We start from the raw sequence: 18,320 nt of genomic DNA, 5'->3' as shown, positions 1-18,320 counted from the left end.
ACAGTAGGGTGGGCGGGTGATTCTGCGCAGCACTCACCACCGCAGTTAGAAAGTGGTGGACTGGAGATGCAGGTGCAGGCAGCCTGATTTTGGAGCCTGCATTCCTCTGCCTCCAGATCTGTGAGCAGGCCCGACCAAACACAAGGAATACACCCCCCAAAAAATGTCTTGGCGCCATATCACAAATGGCCTGGGTGGTGGAGGTCTGTTCCAGGGTTGACCACCACTTCCAAAGGGGGCTCACTTGCCAAGGAGACCGCCTCTTGGGTCCCAGCTGCCTGCCCTGTAAGAGGCTACTGAGGTAGGTGAGTGATCGCTTCCTCCCCCATCCCATAGCAGGACAGAAGGAAAAGTGTCAGGACCTGGGAAGGCATATGGCCAGGATAATCACTACCCTCAGCTAAGTGTGTGTGTGTTAGAAGGTGTGGGAAGTCAGGGACCGAGTGAACTCTAGAGGTGGAGCCCCTGAAACATATCTAAGTATTTACTTTAGAAATTAGTTTTTGATTAAAGATGTAAGATACCCTAATCCATTGAGATGACTAATATCAGAGATAAAGTTTTGAGACTTCCTAGAAATACGGCTCTGCAGAACTTCTAGAAAGCCTCGCTAACCTATTCCAGCCCACAGAGATCTTTTCCCCTTCTCTGAATTTTACTGTTCCTGTTGTTTTAATTTTTTTTCTTTTCTTTTCTTTTCTTTTTTTTTTTTTTTTAGAGACAGGATCTCACTATGTTGCCCAGGCTGGAGTGCAGTGGCTATTTTTCATAGGTGTGATCAAGCTCACTATAACCCAGAACTCCCAGGGTCAAGCAACCCTCCTACCTCAGCCTCCCAGGTAGCTGGAACTATGGTGTGCACCGCCATGCCTAGCTCCCTTCTCTGAATTTTTACTGCAATTGAATCCTAACCACAGTATCCATCTATATGGCTTTTCTCCTAGTTAGAAAACTCATGAAGGGCAGGGACCATGGACAAACTCTTCTCCAAGAGATTTAAAAAAGTGTGACTTGACAAGTTGAGGTAGAAGTAGATGTAGAACTACTGCCATGAAGCCAGAGTAATCTTCCTAGGAGCAGCTGGGAGTAGCCAGCACAGTGCAGTGTACTGGATAGACAAGAAATCAGGAGCCCTTGCACTCCACGCGGCCTGCCTCCCTGGGCAAGTCACTTGCCTGGCTCTCTGTTTCCTTATCTGTTCTGGGAAAATGTTAATACTGGCCCAGCTTACCTCATGGACTTGTCATTAGGCCCAAATCAGATAATATAGGTGAAAGTGCTTTGACCCGGCCAGTGAAAATTACAGTGCCTCCAAGGAGCTACTTAAGTTTCTTTCCTTCTTTCTTTCTCTCTCTCCCTTCCTTCCTTCCTTCCTTCCTTCCTTCCTTCCTTCCTTCCTTCCTTCCTTTCTTTCTCTCTCTTTCTTTCTGTCTGTCTGTCTTTTTTTTTTTTTTCACCAGACAATTGTATGCAGAATCCATTCATACAAAACACACTTGTAGGAAACTGAAAGAAAAGTAATGGGGAAAAGAAAAGGAGGCAGGGTGAGGTGGCTCAGGCCTGTAATCCCAGCACTTTGGGAGGCCAAGGTGGGCGGATCACTTGAGGCCAGGAGTTCAAAACCAGCCTGGCCAACATGGTGAAATCCCATCTCTACAAAAAATGCAAAAATTAGCCGGGCATGGTGGCTCACGCCTGTAATCCCAGCAACTTGGGAGTCTGAGGTGGGAGAATTGCTTGAACCTGGGAGACGGAGGTTGCAGTGAATGGAGATCACGCCACTGCACTCCAGCCTGGGAGACAGAGTGAGACCCTGCCTCCAAAAAAAAAAAGGAGAGAAGGAAGGAGAGTCAGAGACATGTAGACCACCAGGGAGGCTAAAAGAGGCCATCCCTCAGACCGTGCACAGTGGCTCACACCTGTAACCACAACACTTTGGGAGGCCAAGGCAGGAGGATCACTTGAGCCCAGGAATTCAAGGCTGCAGTGAGCTGTGATCGTGTGACTGCACTCCAGCCTGAGTGACAGAGGACTCTGTTCTAAAAAATAATAATAATAAATATAATAAAAGAGGCTGTCTTGCTACGAAGACCCAGATGACACTTACATAAGCAGATGGCAGCCAGGAGCCGAAGGCCAGACTCTGGGGGGAAGCAGGTGGGGAAGAGCGGCTGCAGCACGTAGTTGGAGAAGGTGAGGGCAATGACAGCCTGGTTGGTGGGGTAGATCACCAGCACAGCAATCCACAGCCTCAGGAACCTGAAGGAGGAATGGGACATCCCCGCCAACAGGCATAGCAGGGATGCAGAGCCATCAGGGGAGAGCGCGGGCAAGTCATGTATCTCTTTTTTATTTTCAGAGATGCTGAAGAGCCCAGCCTCTGCCCCCACCCACAAATGAGACACCCAGCCCTCTGCAATGACAATAAAATGGTTTAATGATGAAGAGCTAAATTTCCACAAGCACTGACACAAGTCTTGGCATTCTTTCCTTCTCTCCTTTCATCATCTCTTCTCCATCACTGTGGCCACCAGCATCCAATGGTGGAAAAACAAAATTTGCAACCCCTGAAGGTTGATAGACAGGACATACTAAGTGTGTGGTTACAGAAGCAACAAACAGGAGAGGTATCAAGTGGAGGTTTGCAGGGGAAGCACCTTCCACACCCTTTGGCCCATTGGTGAGGATTTACCAATGGCAGGGGTGCAGAAATTGAGGAAATTTAAGATTAGGGCCCAACTCTAGAGGGAGGCCATTATCCTTGGTAGTGTGAGAAGAGGGTACACTCTACCTTAGGTGGCCGCTCTCACTTGTCAAGATAGAAGAGCTTTGTTTTTGTGATGTGCTTTCTCTGGGAATCTATGGTCAGTGTTGTTATACAGTTCTGTTTGCTCTCACTCATAGCATCCTTCCCATTAAGATCAACATAGAGGTCAAAACTACAAAACTGGTCCCTCCGTCATTCTCAGAAGCCTCGAGGGGACACAAGGCTACACTAGCAACCATGGCAGGAAAGCAGAAGAGACATTCCATTCTCTAGCACCCCCTGGCACACTGGAGACTGGAAACTCCTAGCGTTGGCTTTTTCTGATCTGACCTCCTTCTGAATGTCTTCCTCCTTTTCCCCTAGACCATTCGGGTCTCCACAGATCCTCTTACCCAGCCAGTCCTCCGAAGATGTCCTTGACATAGGAGTAGTCACCTCCAGATTTGGGGATGGTGACCCCGAGTTCAGCATAGCAGAGGGCTCCCACAACTGTGATGAAGCCTGTCACGATCCAGACGATGAGTGCAAGGCCCACAGAACCGGCATTCTCCAGCACGCCCTTTGGCGAGACAAAGATTCCAGAGCCGATGATGTTCCCTGCATGGGACACCAAGGGTAAGAAGGGGAGACAGTAGAGACAGGATGGTTGGCAGGATTGGCATTTGGAGGGTGGTCTCATCTCCGATCTGATTCTGAAATGCCTTGGAGATACGTAAATGATCTGCAGGCAGGTGTGTCTAGCAATAATTCTCCCTGAAGTAGGGTAAAGAGGAGCAGAGAACTGACACATATTGACTAGGAACTTGGTCAGGTACTTTCCACATCTCATTTAATCCTCAGGACGACACTATGGAATCAGATATCATTTCTCATATTTTACAGAGGAGGAAACTGAGTCTCAGAGATACCAAGTGAGTTGCCTAGGTCCACATTGCAGTAAGTGATGGTGAAGTATCGAATCTCAGGACCCTCCAGCTGAGAGACATGTGGTCCACCCAAAGTGACAAGGGCCTCAAGGCTCTGAAAATGGCAGGGCTGGAAAAGTGGACTGTTTTCAGAGAACACCTGCCCACTGGAAGGCTTCAAAAATGAGCCTTTTTTGAACAGATTGTGGTCACACCCCAAGATTGGGGGTTTTCAAGACTTATGAGTGTGGAAAACATTCCTGGAGGCTGGCTTCTACCCTAGACATGACGGCCCCACCCTTGGTGAAGAACATAAAATAACTCTATAAAAACAGTGCTAGTAGTTTACAAGTGGTGTGTAGGAATGCAATACGTACAAAGCCTCAGTACTATATTCTTTCAAAAGTCGTTACCCACCAATGTTTCATGTGACCCTCAAAACAACCTTATGGAATTCAGGGAGAGGAGAGAGGCAGGTACTTCCCTCTCTATTTTACAAACGAAGAGATTAAGACATAGAGGGGTTAAGTGGCTTTCTCCAAATTCCACAGCTACTGATGGGTAAAATTGGATCTAGAAGTCAGTCTCCTGATACTTAATCCAGCGCTCTTTCCACTAATCCACTTCTGCTTGTGTGCAGGGGCTGGCTTTCTCCTGAGAGGTGAGGCCCACAGCCAGTATTGAATGGCTGGCTGCTGGGTTGTGTGTGTTATGCAGAGGAGGAACAGGAGTGTGGAGGCTGTTCCTGACATGCTTCTTCCCAACTGTTCCCATGTCCACTTCTTGTGATAAAATAGGTCATCAAGGTCCATTGGGTGGGTGCTTTGAAAGTGCTGCTTCATGCTCTGCCCAGCTGCACCACTAAATGCCTAAGGAAAGGAGCAGAGACCAAATGGATCCAGGTGGAAAGGCAGAGCTAGAGTACCCTGAGGTCAGCTGGATTTGACTGTGTTCTAAGGACATCTCAAGCCTCCACGATCTCTCTGTAGTGGTCTGGAACCAGTGAGATGGAGATTGTAAATCCTATGCTCAGCTTTCAAAAACTGACGCTCAGATCTCAACCATAACACAACCTCAATCTAGCCCTGAGACTGAAATATAGAATCAGGGGGCACAGGCTGAAGTTAGATACAGATGAAAAGGAAGCACATATTTGTCTCAAATATGTCTTCCTAATTTTGGTGCTAACAGTCTTTCGCAACAGAAAGGGGCTGCTTATAGAAATGAAACTAAGAAAAATAATTCCTCATCATCAAATTAGTGATATAACTATCAGGCAAAGAGAAGATAGAAAAAGGAGATTCTGAGTGCCACCAATCCTTACAGACTTCTCCTCTTCTTGTAGGTTTATGTAAAGTTCTACAATAGGACAACAGGACATCTTTCAGCCTCCTCTCTCAGACAGTCCCCATATGGTCTGTTCAGAAGTACTAGGTTAGTAGAGACTAAAAGACCTGCTTGTAGTATTCCAGGATTTAGGACACGTTCCCCCTGTCAAATGATTCTTTGCCTGCCAAACTGCTGTTCCCTGAAAGACATCAAGTGCTGGGAAATGACAGATCTAGAGACAGGTTTGCTAATAGTGCTGAAAGACGATAGTAAATTCCTTGCCTAGCAGGAAATTATCAAAAGAGCGATCTATAGGGCATTTCAAAGCCAGCCAAGATGAAAGCAATAGAACTAGGGTTATAAAACCAGCTCAAGGGGTTAGAAAAACAATCAATAGCAGCAGAAAAACAAGGTTTGACTTTGGTCTTTAAGGTACTGAAAAGGGAGGAGTGTATAGCTAGGTGCTTCTTAGAGCCATGAATGGCTGTTGCAAGAGGGAAAATGACGATGGGTGTTATTTAATAGATCTGATCTTCTCAGGAATGAAGAGGGGCAATGTTCCACTAAGGGTTTGTAGAAAACAAACACTGCAGCAGGGATCAGTAAGTGCTTCTCTTCTGTTTTCACTCTGACATTTCGAGTGCGTGTGCTCTTTCCCTTGTTCTAGGCCACAGGAGCCACTGGAAGGTGGGATGTGCAACACTAACTGCCCACTTCTTGCCTTCACTTCTTCTTGGAGGCCCCAACCTTTAAGAACGCTAACAGAGAGCTGCCAGAGCGATTGCGAGGGTCACAGTAGATTGGCATTGGAATAAGAGTCCTCACTTCAAAAAATTGGGTTTCTCTCCCCAAAACCTTCATTTTGACCAAATTAAAATTACAAAGATAGGCCAGGCATGGGTGGCTCATGCCTGTAATCCCAGCACTTTGGGAGGCTGAGGCAGGAGGATCACTTGATCCCAGGAGTTCGAGACCAGCCTGGGTGATATAGGGAGATCCTATCTCTAAAAAAAAAAATTTTTTTTTTTTAAATTAGCCAGACTGGTGGCATGCACCTATAGTCCCAGCTACTAGGGAGGCTGAGGTGGGAGGACTGCTTGAGCCTGGGAGGGCGAGGCTGCAGTGAGCTGTGAGTATACCACTGCACTCTAGTGACAGAGCAAGACCCTGTCTCAAATAAATAAATAAATAAATAAATAAATGAATAAATAAAATTACAAAGATAAAAGCTAAAAAATATTGAGCTACACTAGTGTAAACTAGTGTACATTAAGTGCTAGGGGATAGGAAAAAAATTAGTGTCTCTGATTCTAGGAAATCACCCCCTAGCAAACCAGAAGTCGAGAACACTTCCTTCACCTTAGCAGCCTCTGGGACGTCTGCAGGGGAAAGAATGTCACTCACAGCAGAAATATGTTCTAGAGTGGAAAAAAAATTGATGTTACATTTACTCAACAGTAGGGTCTACTACTTCTATCCAATCTTTAGTGTGATTATCTATCTGATATTCATCTCCTCCAATAGACTGTAAGCACCATGAAAGCAAGAACTATGCTGCTTTCCCTTATCTGTGAAGTGTCCCCTAGTAGACACTCCATAATGTTTAATTAATAAATGATATCTGACACCATTTGTGCCTCTCTACAGAGCAATTTAGTATTCCTATTTCTTTGGAACATCCAAATCCTGTGAGAATGTTAAGCATATACTGCAGGCAAATGAGTAAAGCAACCCACTTATTTCACTGCTAAGGAAAGTAGACTGACTATTATTACCATCTCCTATTTATTTACTTATTTACTTTGAGATGGAGTCTCGCTCTGTCACCTAGGCTGGAGTGCAGTGGCACTTTCTCAGCTCACTGCAATCTCTGCCTCCCGGGTTCAAGTGATTCTCATGCCTCAACCTCCGGAGTAGCTGGGATTACAGGCGTGTGCCACCACACCTGACTAATTTTTTAATTTTTAGTAGAGATGGGGTTTCACCACGTTGGCCAGGCTGGTCTCGAACTCCTGACCTCAAGTGATCCACTCTCCTTGACTTCCCAAAGTGCTGGGATTACAGGCGTGAGTCACTGCGCCTGGCCTACCATCTCCAATTTATAGGGGAAGAAAGTAGGACAACTATTATTCCTGTTTTTCAAGTGGGGAAAATGAGGGCGGTATTATTATCCCTATTTTATGGATGAAGAAACTGAGACCTAGAAAGGCAGTTATTTGCCTAAATCATAGGGTAAGTTCGTTGTAGCTGGACTGGAACCTAAATCTTCTGTCACAGCCTCCAGCTTTTCCCTGAAAATAAAAGGTCTTCCTAATACACTAGGGTCAGTCTTCCATGGTCTACTTTATAGGCAATGGGCATGGTTCACAGGAGCAACTTATTAAAGAGTTGGAACACAGATCTGATTCATTCCTTCTCTTGCAGTACCACCTTCAATGGGGACTTATAAAACATTGATATCCATTACCTTACTTGGTCTCCTAACTACTTGCTTAGGTGCACAGGGCAGGTTGTATCATTCCTATTTTACCATCGCAAAAACTGAGGCTCAGAGAGGTGAAGGGACTTCATCGAAGTCATGCACTGTATAAGTGGCAAGACCTGGATGAGAAGCTAAGTCCTTGGACTCGTGGTCCAGGCTTTCCTCCATGATTCCATGTTGCCTACCCTCTGGAAACTGCACAACAGACACTTTAACAGTTGGGCTTTTCAACTTGGACACTGTCTAAGTGAGACTTTTCCGGAGTGGCTTTGAAAAAGACGAACTGGGAAAAGGCTTTTCTACTTTGACTATGAACTTTTTTTTTTTCCTTCCTTCCTTCCTTCCTTCCTTCCTTCCTTCCTTCCTTCCTTCCTTCCTTCCTTCCTTCCTTCTCTTTCTCTCTCTGTCTCTCTCTCTTTCATTCTTTTTTTTGAGACAGAGTCTCACTCTGTCACCCAGGCTGAAGTGCAGTGGCACGATCTCAGCTCACTGCAACCTCCGCCTCATGGGTTCAAGTGATTCTCCTGCCTCAGCCTCCCGAGTAGCTGGAATTACAGGTGTGCGCCACTATGCCAGGCTAATTTTTGTATTATTAGTAGAAATGGGGTTTTACCATGTTGGACAGGCTGGTCTCAAACTCCTGACCTCAGGTGATCCGCCTGCCTTGGCCTCCCAAAGTGCTGGGATTACGTGCTTGGCCGTGGGTCTCACCACTCTTTCACCCAAGCTGGAGTGCAGTGGTGTGATCATACTCACTGCAGCCTCAAACCCCTGGGATCAAGTGATCCTCCTGTTTCAACCTCCCGAGTAGCTAGGACTATAGGTGTGTGCCACTACACCCAGCTAATTTTTTTTTTAGGCGGAGAAGGCGGGGGGGGGTCTCACTATGTTGCCCAGGCTGGTCTCGAACTCCCGGCCTCAAGTGATCCTCCTGCCTTGGCTTCCTAAAGTGCTGAGATTATAGGCATGAGCCATCCCGCCCGGCCAACAAACGTTTCTTGATGATATACAGGAAGAAAGTTGATCACTGTGGGTTTTTTCCTCCAATGTTTTAGCTTAGACTCTTCGTCTGTAAAGCCACTTAGAATGAGATGCACATCTATCCAGTATTGCTGAGGTACTCAAGATTAGAGTTTTAGTCCTGCTTCTATCCCCCTCAACTAATAAAGTAGTCATCTTATCACACAGATCTTCTTTAGTGAAGAATGAATTCTAGGATGCCTGGACAATGAAACCCAGTTTGGCTTGTTCTGTCAAAGAAAAACCAAGCAAACCATTTCATTAAAAAGGAGCCACGTTGTCTCAATGGGCAAGTCTTCACTAGAAAAATTGCCGGAATTGAGAAAACCCACATTTGCCGTGAATAATCACTAACTCCCCCATCTGTAGACCAATATCCATGTGACTCCCATTAAAGCATTACTCACATCTAGGCTTGTCCACACTAGAATGTTACAGCCATCAGAGAATTTCCTAAGGCATAGAATTACAGACTTCTGACGCCCAACAGACCCTCAGATCCAAAAGGCTTTGGCCTTCCTTACTCATGCTAGCCTTGAAATCTAGCTACAGCCTTCTCCTGGGGCTTGGAGGTTTTGGCCATTTCTATGATGTCCAGAGAAAGCTAGGTGATCCTGCTTTGTGTTTCTTCCACAAAGTGGCTGAGAGGATCTCAGAGCTTTTCAGGACTGAGGGAACAGCGTGAAAGCAGGTCTGGCATGTGGGGCCCAGGCTTTGATCTTCACGCCAGGCCTGGAAGCTCACCATGCCTCTCACCCTGTTTACACTTTCCCATCAGGACTGTACAAACAGCTCCTCAGGGGTGGTAGCAGGTCAAGACTCTGACACATGCCCTGAGGAGTCAACATCTTCTGCAGACTGAGATGTGGAAGGCGCTGCAGAACTCTGCTGTTCTGGATTCTTTATTGAAAACATGGAAAGGGCACTAGACTTAGAGCTAGAGGAGAAACTTTGTTCTTGCTTTGCTATGTGACCTGAATTTTTGTGAAAATCACTCTCTTCATCTGCAGAATAGGAGTAATTGTTCCTGCCCTGCCTACCTCAACAGGGTTGTTGTGGGGAATCAAGGGAGAGCCTATATGTGAGGCACTTTACAATTTGTGAAATGCTAACAAATGTAAGGAATGGTTAGGATTTGTAGCAGTAGGGACAGAGACCAGTCCTAGAAGAATTCAATGGACTTGCTTTGGAGGCTTGGCTCCAAAACAGTACTGTACAGCCAGGACTGTGAAACATTCTCTGAGTCATTTGTCTGCTGGTCTAGGTGTAATTTTTAGATGCCACAGGTGGGCGGACAGCAGGTAATCACATCTCAAAAGGTATTTATTGAGCGCCCACTCTGTACATGCTTGTTTTGGAAGGTAATGGGGAAGCACTTGTTCACACACGGACTTCTAATGAAACAAATGGAGCCAACTACCAGTTACTGAAAGACAGGCATCGTAGCCTGGGGGTGGTGGGGAGCTGAGTGTTGAGCCCTCAAATAAGCCCATGAAGGACCCACATCTTGCCTCCAGCATTCCCGGCCCAACTGGGGAGGCAGGCATCTACAGTGAGAGGCTTTGTCTTCCTCGGTGGTTTTCAACTGAGAACAACTTTGTCTACCACCTCAAGAAGGCAATTGGCCGTATCTAGAGACACTTTTGGTTGTCACAATGAGGGTGGGAGAGCTACCAGCACCTGGTGTGTAGAGGCGGGTAATGCTGCTAAACATCCTACAATAGACAGGACAGCCTCCCACAACAAAGTATCTGGGCTTCATTGAAGTTTGAAGGTAGAACAAGGCTTCTCAACCTCAGCACTGTTACCTTTTGGTTGAGCTCTAATCCCTTTCAAATTTGAGCCTGGATGATTTTTTTTTTTTTTTAAGCTAAGCACAAAAATGTATTATTCATGGGAATAACTCATTTTTAAACAGAACAAAATTTTCATTGTGGTAAAAACACATAACAAAATTTACCATCTTAACCATTTTTAAGTCTATAGTTTAGCAGTGTTAAGTATATGCACATTGTTGTGAGGCAATCTTGAATGATGATTTGTTTTTGACTGACTGCTATTATTCAATACGCACCATGTACTAGGTTATAGGATGTGAAAGTGAGACACAGTGCCTGGTTTCAAGGAACTGTGTGGAAAGGGAAGACACGTGTGCACAGACACAGAGCTGATACCACCACGCAAAGCAGAAGCTGTGTGAGGGCTATTGCAATACATGACAAGATTTTAATGTGTGGAAAAAAAAATCACTGGCATGGGCTGTTCAGAAAAGTCTTCCTGGAAAAGGGAAGTGTCAGACTGATGCTGATGAGTGAGTAGACTCAGCTCAGCAAAGAGAAAAGGAAAAGCAACCAGCTGGTTGCTAAGCAGATCAGACTTGGACTGAAATGGTCAGTCTTCTCACTGGATCAGTCCAATTCAAATTTCAGAACCAAAATTATTGAGGGTGTGAGTTGAAGGTGGGAACCACTAATCATCAATGGTTCCCCCCATTGTACAGCATACTGATGCACTATGGCATTTTCCAATAAATATTAATTTATTTCTCTCCTTGACTTAAAGGAGTGCAAGGGCTTTGTTTTATTTTTTAAATTTTTCCTTTTTTTTTTTTTTTCTGAGACAAGGTCTCACTCTGTCACCCAGGCTGGAGTGCAGTGGCATGATCACAGCTCACTGCGACCTCTGCCTCTGGAGCTCAAGCAATCCTCCCGCCTCAGCCTCCTTAGTGCTGGGACCACAGGCGTGTGCCACCCTACCCGGCTAATTTTTAAGTATTTTGTAGAGGCAGGATCCCACTGTGTTGCCCAGGCTGGTCTTGAACTCCTGGATCCGAGTGATCCTCCCATCTCAGCCTCCCAAAGTGCTGGAATTACAGGTATGTGCCACCCCACTCAGCCAGCTTTGTTTAAGTACTCCACAACAAATTTCCATTGCACAGCTAAGTAAACTGATAATTAGCTTGCTCAAGATTACGAAGATTGTAAATAGGGAAGCGGTTTGCAAACTTAAGACTATCTCTAAAGCCCATCTTTTTCTAATCAGTGGTTCCTCCCATTCTATGGCATGCTGATGCAAATCATGGAAAAATTTACATTAAACTTTCTGCTTTCAGTATCAGGGTCCAAATATCACCTTAGGTCAACCTGACCTGTCTTTATCAGCTGCTTACTAAACACTCTCTGCAGAACTGTACTCTTAAAAAGCAGCTGAAGTATTTGTGCATTTCCTAAATGTACAAACAAGCACCTTTAAAACAGAGACAGATGAGAAAAGTAATAATTCTGCAGCAGTGGTACTCTGTCTGAATAATCTGCTTTTGCAATGTGCAGTTGAGTGTGAGGTTGCCTGGTCCATCTTCAGACACTGTGAAACCTTCTCCTCAGAAGTAACGTCACTGCTAATGCTGAGGATATTTAAAGCAGCAAGCAAACCAATGAGAAGACATGTGACTGTGACAAAGATGAGGAATGAGATGTGATCAATAAAGGTTTTCAGCTCAAACTTCACTCATTCTATAAATAAAACAGCTTAAAATAGACTTGAGGGATTATTTTGCCTCCTAGAAATAAAATTCACCAGTGCTCAGGACAAGGCCTGGAATATAGTGTGCTCAGTGAGTGTTTGTTAAAATATGGAATAATTCTGAATCCTATGTCCAGTTGCTCCCACTCCTGCCGCAGAGAGTAGCCTGCAGTTTGCCATTTCCAGATATCCAGGGAGAAGGGATCTGGGGGCCTGCTCTGTAGACATGCTCTGGGAGGGGAAAGAAGGCATGGTCCTCCATGCTCTGTGTGCTCAGCAGGGAGTTCAACATTGGAAAGGAACAGTTTCTAGCCCCCTGGGTTCCTGAATGGCTCTCGTTTTCTGTAGTTTGGGATATACTCCTGGGATCATTTGCACGTGCCTGCTTTTCTAGATCCATCTCCCTCTCCTACAATATCAACAAAACGACAACAGAAATTCCTGAGGCATTTCTTTGAAGGCAGCTGTGCTGCTGGATTACTCATCAGAAAGACAGAAAACCTCGGTCGCCTGGCAACTTGAGAAGCCCCAGCCAAGATACCCCACACCTCTACCCCACTTCAATAAGCTGATTTAACTCAGAAAAGTGTATATATGGTGCTGGCCTCTCTGAGAAGGTTATTTGATTTGGGTACAGTGGTGTTTTTTGTTTGTTTGTTTGTTGTTGTTTTGAGACAGAGTCCTGGAGTGAGCAGTAGTGCAACTTGACTCACTGCAACCTCCACCTCCTGATTTAAGCGATTCTTGTGCCTCAGCCTTCCAAGGAGCTGGGACTACAGGCACTTGCCACCACAGTTGGCTAATTTTTGTACTTTTAGTAGAGAGGGGGTTTCACCATGTTGGCTAGGCTGGTCCCGAGCTCCTGACCTCATGTGATCCACCCACCTCGGCCTCCCAAAGTGCTGGGATTACAGGTATGAGCCACCGCACCTGGCAGGTACGGGGTGTTTTTAACTGTGGTTGTTTAAAATGGCTATCTAGTGTGTCTCTTGGACATAGTTTTTTACCTGCCAGATTCCTACTTTCTTTCCCTGACTCTAAGCATCTCCTGCTAGTAAGTCATTCTGTGTAACTCTGCTCTTTGAGGGAATGTATTATCGCCCTGACAACAGCAGATTCAATCAAATTACTCCTTGAGCTCTCTGGTTCCTGGAGGCAGGAAGCATCCAACAGGATCCCTGGTCCCAGACACCTTGCACTCCAGACTGAGGAGCATTTTAGTTAAGCCCAGGTGCTTCAGAGTTTAGTGACCTGGGTGGGAATCTAGGTTCTACCATCACCCAGTTACTTACCTATTTGAACCTTTCACTTCTATAACAGTAGTTATTGTGTGGGATTAGATGAGAACACTTATAAAGTACTAATCGGGCACTATAAATCTGGTGCATAGTAAGTGCTCAGTGAATGGTAGCTACTTAATTATTATTACATTGCTGGGTGTATAGCCTTTCCCTACTCACCAAGATGTGTTTGTTTTGAAATACCTCCTAGTGGCTCCTGTCCCAGAATTTTATTTGAGAACAATGAGAGTTTTAATCACATTTTCATCCTGAATGAACCAAATCCTAATCCCTCCATGTTTTGTGTGTGTATATTTGTTTTTCTTTTTTTTGTTGTTGAAATACAAACTCAAGAAGCAGTTTTCACACTCCCTCCCTCTGGTTAATATCCAGTAGACATTTTTGGGATTAGAAGCTCATACATCATATTCGAGACTAAAATGCAAAATCTTCTAAAATGGTATAGACCACATGGGTGTGAGATCTTTCATACTTGAAAATTTTCCAAGTCAGCCCAGAGCCATTTCAGTACAGGTTATACCCATAGCCACATTTCTCTGTTGACAGAAACCCTTAAAGTTTTTTTGCCCCAATTTTTTCAGTATCAGACATCCATGGTCTTTCTGGACTCCAATCTCAGGGTTGTCTTCCTCCATGGCCAACTGCCCCACCATGCAATACACATCAGCCTCCTCCTGTCTTGGTTACCAATTAGAAATGGGAAATAGTTAAGTGTTTTGGCTATGGAGTCGTCGCAGTTATCAGTGGTGTGACCCTAGGAAAATTAGCTACCAGCTCTGTGACTCAATTTCCCCATTTTTAACGTACAGGTAATTATAATAAGTACTTTCTTAGGATTGTTGTGAAGATTGAATAAAATAATATATGTAAAGAGCTTATAACTCAGAAATTGGCATTTAGGCAGGGCGCGGTGGCTCACCCCTATAATCCCAGCACTTTGGGAGACCAAGGCGGGCGGATCACTTGAGGTCAGGAGTTTGAGACTAGCCTGGCTAACATGGTGAAATCCTGTCTTCACTGAAAATACAAAAATTAGCTGAGCATGGTAGCTCACGCCTGTAATCCCAGCTACTTGGGAGGCTGAGGCAGAAGAATCACTTGAACCTGGGAGCGGGAGGTTACAGTGAGCTGAGATTGCACCACTGCACTCCGGCCTGGGTGACAGAGCGAGACTCTGTTTCAAAAAAAAAAAGAATTGGCATTTAGTAAGAGCTCAATAAATGCTATTTTAAAAAGTCATGTTAGTTGGGAGATAGTGGTCTAGTAGCTAGATCTGCATCCAGTATTGTTCCGTAGCAAATATACCAAGATCCCCTATAAACATAAATTGTGCTGAAAACAAAATGGTCTGATATTGTATACTTTTTTGATTTATTATTACAGCTCTCCAACCAGCTTTTTCACCTTTGTTAAGTTTAGCTTAAAGCTGCCTCCATACATATTTTAAATTCCACTTAAAGTTTTCTCCATAGGTAGTGAAACGTAACCTAACTGGATGTGTAAATAGGCTGTAACCTACTTTTGTACCATTAACTGAGTTTCAGCCAATCAAAGGCAGCCAACTGTCCAACCCATGTTCAAATAAGGCAAACGTAGAGCTGTAACCAATCCAGCTGTTTCTGTACCTTACTTCCATTTCCTGTATGTCACTTGCCTTTTTCTGCCCATAAATGTTCGACCATGAGGCTGCCCCAGAAATTCTGAACCAGTTCTAGTTCAAGAGGCTGCCTGATTCACAAATTGTTCTTTGCTCAATTAAACACTGTTAAATTTAATTTGTTTAAGGTTTTCCTTTTAATGCCTTCAAGACATAGATGCTGGTTACATACCTAGATATGTGACTGGTATAAGGTACCTAAACGGCCGAGAACTCTGTGGGCACCTCTAACATGGCTGGGAAGGACACTGGTCCATAAAGGAAAGTTGTGCACGTGCAGGAATGAATGTAAGCATGGTCTGTGCTGGCCAGATGCCCCTCAGGCTCACCCAAATCTTCCTGCAATTGCACCGGGAATATTACTTTCTTCCATACCCAGCTCCCCCATATAATGGGAACTTCCTCACTGGGAACACAAAATTAATTGCTATACAATAAACATTCATTTATAAAAATGAATAAGGATCTCTGTCCGGATTCTAAAAGAAAATGCTCCTTTAGGAGATAAAAAGAGAAATAGTGAAGAATAATGCTTACGAGCTTGATTCAGAATTCAGACAAGCTCTGGGTTTGAATCCTAGCTCTAATATTTTTTAGTTGTGTGATCTTCAGCAAAGTTGCTTACCCCTTTGAGTCTCTATTTCCTATCTGGAGGAAGAGATAATAAAGTGTCTACCAAATGAGTTATTGTGAATGACAAATAAGTTCAGGTATGTTAGATAATTGGATGAGTACCTGGCATATACTAAGTGTTTAATAAACACAGCATTAACAGTACCTTTGGTATCATTAATAAATGAACTTTGCTGTCTTCCACACCCTCTTTCGGCTTTGCAGGGAACTCCACATGCATGGTGAAATCTAAATTAATATGCTGCCAACAGGTTTCCTTAGCCAAGCACATGGAGAGCAAAAGCCTGGTTAGGTTAGGGCAAGGGTGATGTTAAAAAATGAAAATAGGCCGGGCGCGGTGGCTCACACCTGTAATCCCAGCGCCTTGGGAGGCCGAGGTGGGCGGATCAAGAGGTCAGGAGATCGAGATCATCCTGGCTAACACAGTGAAACCCCAAAACCCCATCTCTACTAAAAAAAAAAAAAAAAAATTAGCCGGGCATGGTGGTGCATGCCTGTAGTCCCAGCTACTCGGGAGGCTGAGGCGGGAAATCGCTTGAACCCGGGAGGTGGAGGTTGAAGCTACCATACTCCAGCCTGGGTGACAGAGACTCCGTCTCAAAAAAAAGATTAAAATGGGCCAACCTAATTGTCCGGGTTGATCAAACTGCTCCTAGCTTAAAGATTTTCAAGCCAGGTTCCCAGCAGCCCTGCAGATAAATGTTTCCTGTTCATATTTTTGTCCTAGAGTCCGTTAAATTCAACCATCCTTTGAGTAAGTATTCCTTAGCAGGCACTCTGTTAAACACTAAAGATTCAGAAATATATAAGACACTTGTTTTTTTTTTTTAAGAGGCAAGGTTTTGTTGGGCATGGTGGCTCACACCTATAACCCCAACACTTTGGGAGGCCAAGGCAGGAGGATTGCTTGAGCCCAGGAGTTTGAGATAGCCTGGGCAACATAGGGAGACCCTGTCTCAAAAAAAAATTAAAAATAATTTTAAAAATTATTAAACTACTTCGGAGGCTGATGTGGGAGAATCGCTTTCAAGACTGCACTGAGCTATGATTGCACCACTGTACTCCAGCCTGGTTAACAGAGTAAGATCTTGTCTCCAAAAAAACAAAGGGAAATGAGGTCTTGCTCTGTTGCCCAGGCTGGCCTGAAACTCCAGGGCTAAAATGATCAAGTAGATGGGACTACAGGTATCCACCACCACATCTGGCTCAATTTTTCTCATAGTTCAATTTTTTTTTAAGGACACAATCTTTGATCTAGGAAATAATAGTTTAGTCATTGTGCTTTTACCTACGAAAACTCCCAGAATCCCCTACTTCATCTTCTCCTCAAATCCTTCAAGATGCTTCTTAATCTAGTTCTTAGTAAGAACCTCTCTCTCCTTGCTTCCCACCATTCACCTAACTTTGCCCTCCTTCAGCTCTTACACAACTAAACCATGTCATTAATTTTCAGTGTTCTCTGTTTAGTACATATGCATCTCATCTTCCCAATCAGGTTATAAGGAACTCTCTGGCATGAGTCTTCTATTAATTCATAGTATATTTCCATAACACCTGCCATTCTGTTATCCCTGCTTTCAATCATCCATGATGATTGTGAATGAAATTTTACAAAACATGTACTTTAGGCCGGGTGTGGTGGTTCACTCCTGTAACCCCAGCACTTTGGGAGGCTGAGGCGGGTGGATCACCTGAGGTCATGAGTTCAAGACCAGCCCGGCCAACATGGTGAAACCCATCTCTACTAAAAATGAAAAAAAACTAGCTGGGCGTGGTGGTGCGCACCTGTAGTCCCAGCTACTTGGGGAACTCAGGCAGGAGAATCGCTTGAACCCGGGAGGCGGAAGTTGCAGAGAGCTGAGATCACGCCACTGCACTCCAAGCCTGGGAGGTTGCAGTGAGCTGAGGTCGCACCACCGCACTCTGCCTGGGCAACAGAGTGAGACTCTGTCTCAAAAAAAAAAAAAAAAAAAGGTAGTTTAAATTATCCCTCTAAGTCAGTTAGGTATGAGAGAGAGAGATTTAGGGCAAATGTACCTTTGACACAGTCCCTGAAAAAAATAAAAATAAAAAAGATTTGGGGGCCGAGCGTGGTGGCTCATGCCTGTAATCCCAGCACTGATAGGCTGAGGTGGGAGGATTTCTTGAGCCTAGGAGTCGGAGAGCAGCCTGGGCAATATAGTGAGACCCTGTTTCTACAAGAAAAAATGTAAAATTAGCTAGGTGTGGTGATGCATGCCTGTGTCACAGCTACTGAGAAAGCTGAGGTGGAAGGATCGCTTGACCCCAGGAGTTTGAGGCTGCAGCAATGCAGTCAGCCCACCACAGCACTCCAGCCTAGGCAACACAGCGAGACCCTGTCTCAAAAAAAGAAAGAAAGATTTGGGACAAATGCTACTTTTCCATACCACGTCACCTGATTCACTTAGAAAATTTCCTTTCTCTTTTCGACCTTTTTTGTTTTTTGAGATGGAGTCACGCTCTGTCAGCCAGGCTGGAGTGCAGTGGTGCAACCTTGGCTCACTGCAACCTCTGCCTCCTGGGTTCAAGCGATTCTCCTGCCTCAGCCTCCCGAGTAGCTGGGACTATAGGCATGTGCCACGATGCCCAACTAATTTTTTGTATTTTTTTTTTTTTTTTTTTTGAGACGGAGTCTGGCTCTGTCGCCCAGGCTGGAGTGCGGTGGCGCGATCTCGGCTCACTA

General features: G+C 44.8%; 1 protein-coding gene across 1 annotated transcript in view; it reads right to left on the bottom strand.

The window, feature by feature from the left end:
* SLC7A8 (solute carrier family 7 member 8) overlaps positions 1–5,896 on the bottom strand; it is a 45,365-nt gene extending 39,469 nt beyond the window's left edge. Inside the window, exons 1-2 of the mRNA XM_031668246.1 lie at positions 3,160–5,896; positions 2,108–2,259 (exon numbers count right to left, since the gene is read on the bottom strand). Coding sequence (XP_031524106.1) covers positions 2,108–2,259; positions 3,160–3,596 — 589 coding nt within the window. The 5' untranslated portion in view covers positions 3,597–5,896. The remainder of the gene's footprint in view (positions 1–2,107; positions 2,260–3,159) is intronic.
* Between the last annotated feature and the right edge of the window lie 12,424 nt (positions 5,897–18,320).

Source organism: Papio anubis, chromosome 7, assembly GCF_008728515.1.
Source record: "Papio anubis isolate 15944 chromosome 7, Panubis1.0, whole genome shotgun sequence".
NCBI lineage: Eukaryota > Metazoa > Chordata > Mammalia > Primates > Cercopithecidae > Papio > Papio anubis.
The sequence above is the reverse complement of the archived record's forward strand: the minus strand, read 5'-3'. Positions and strand labels throughout refer to the sequence as shown.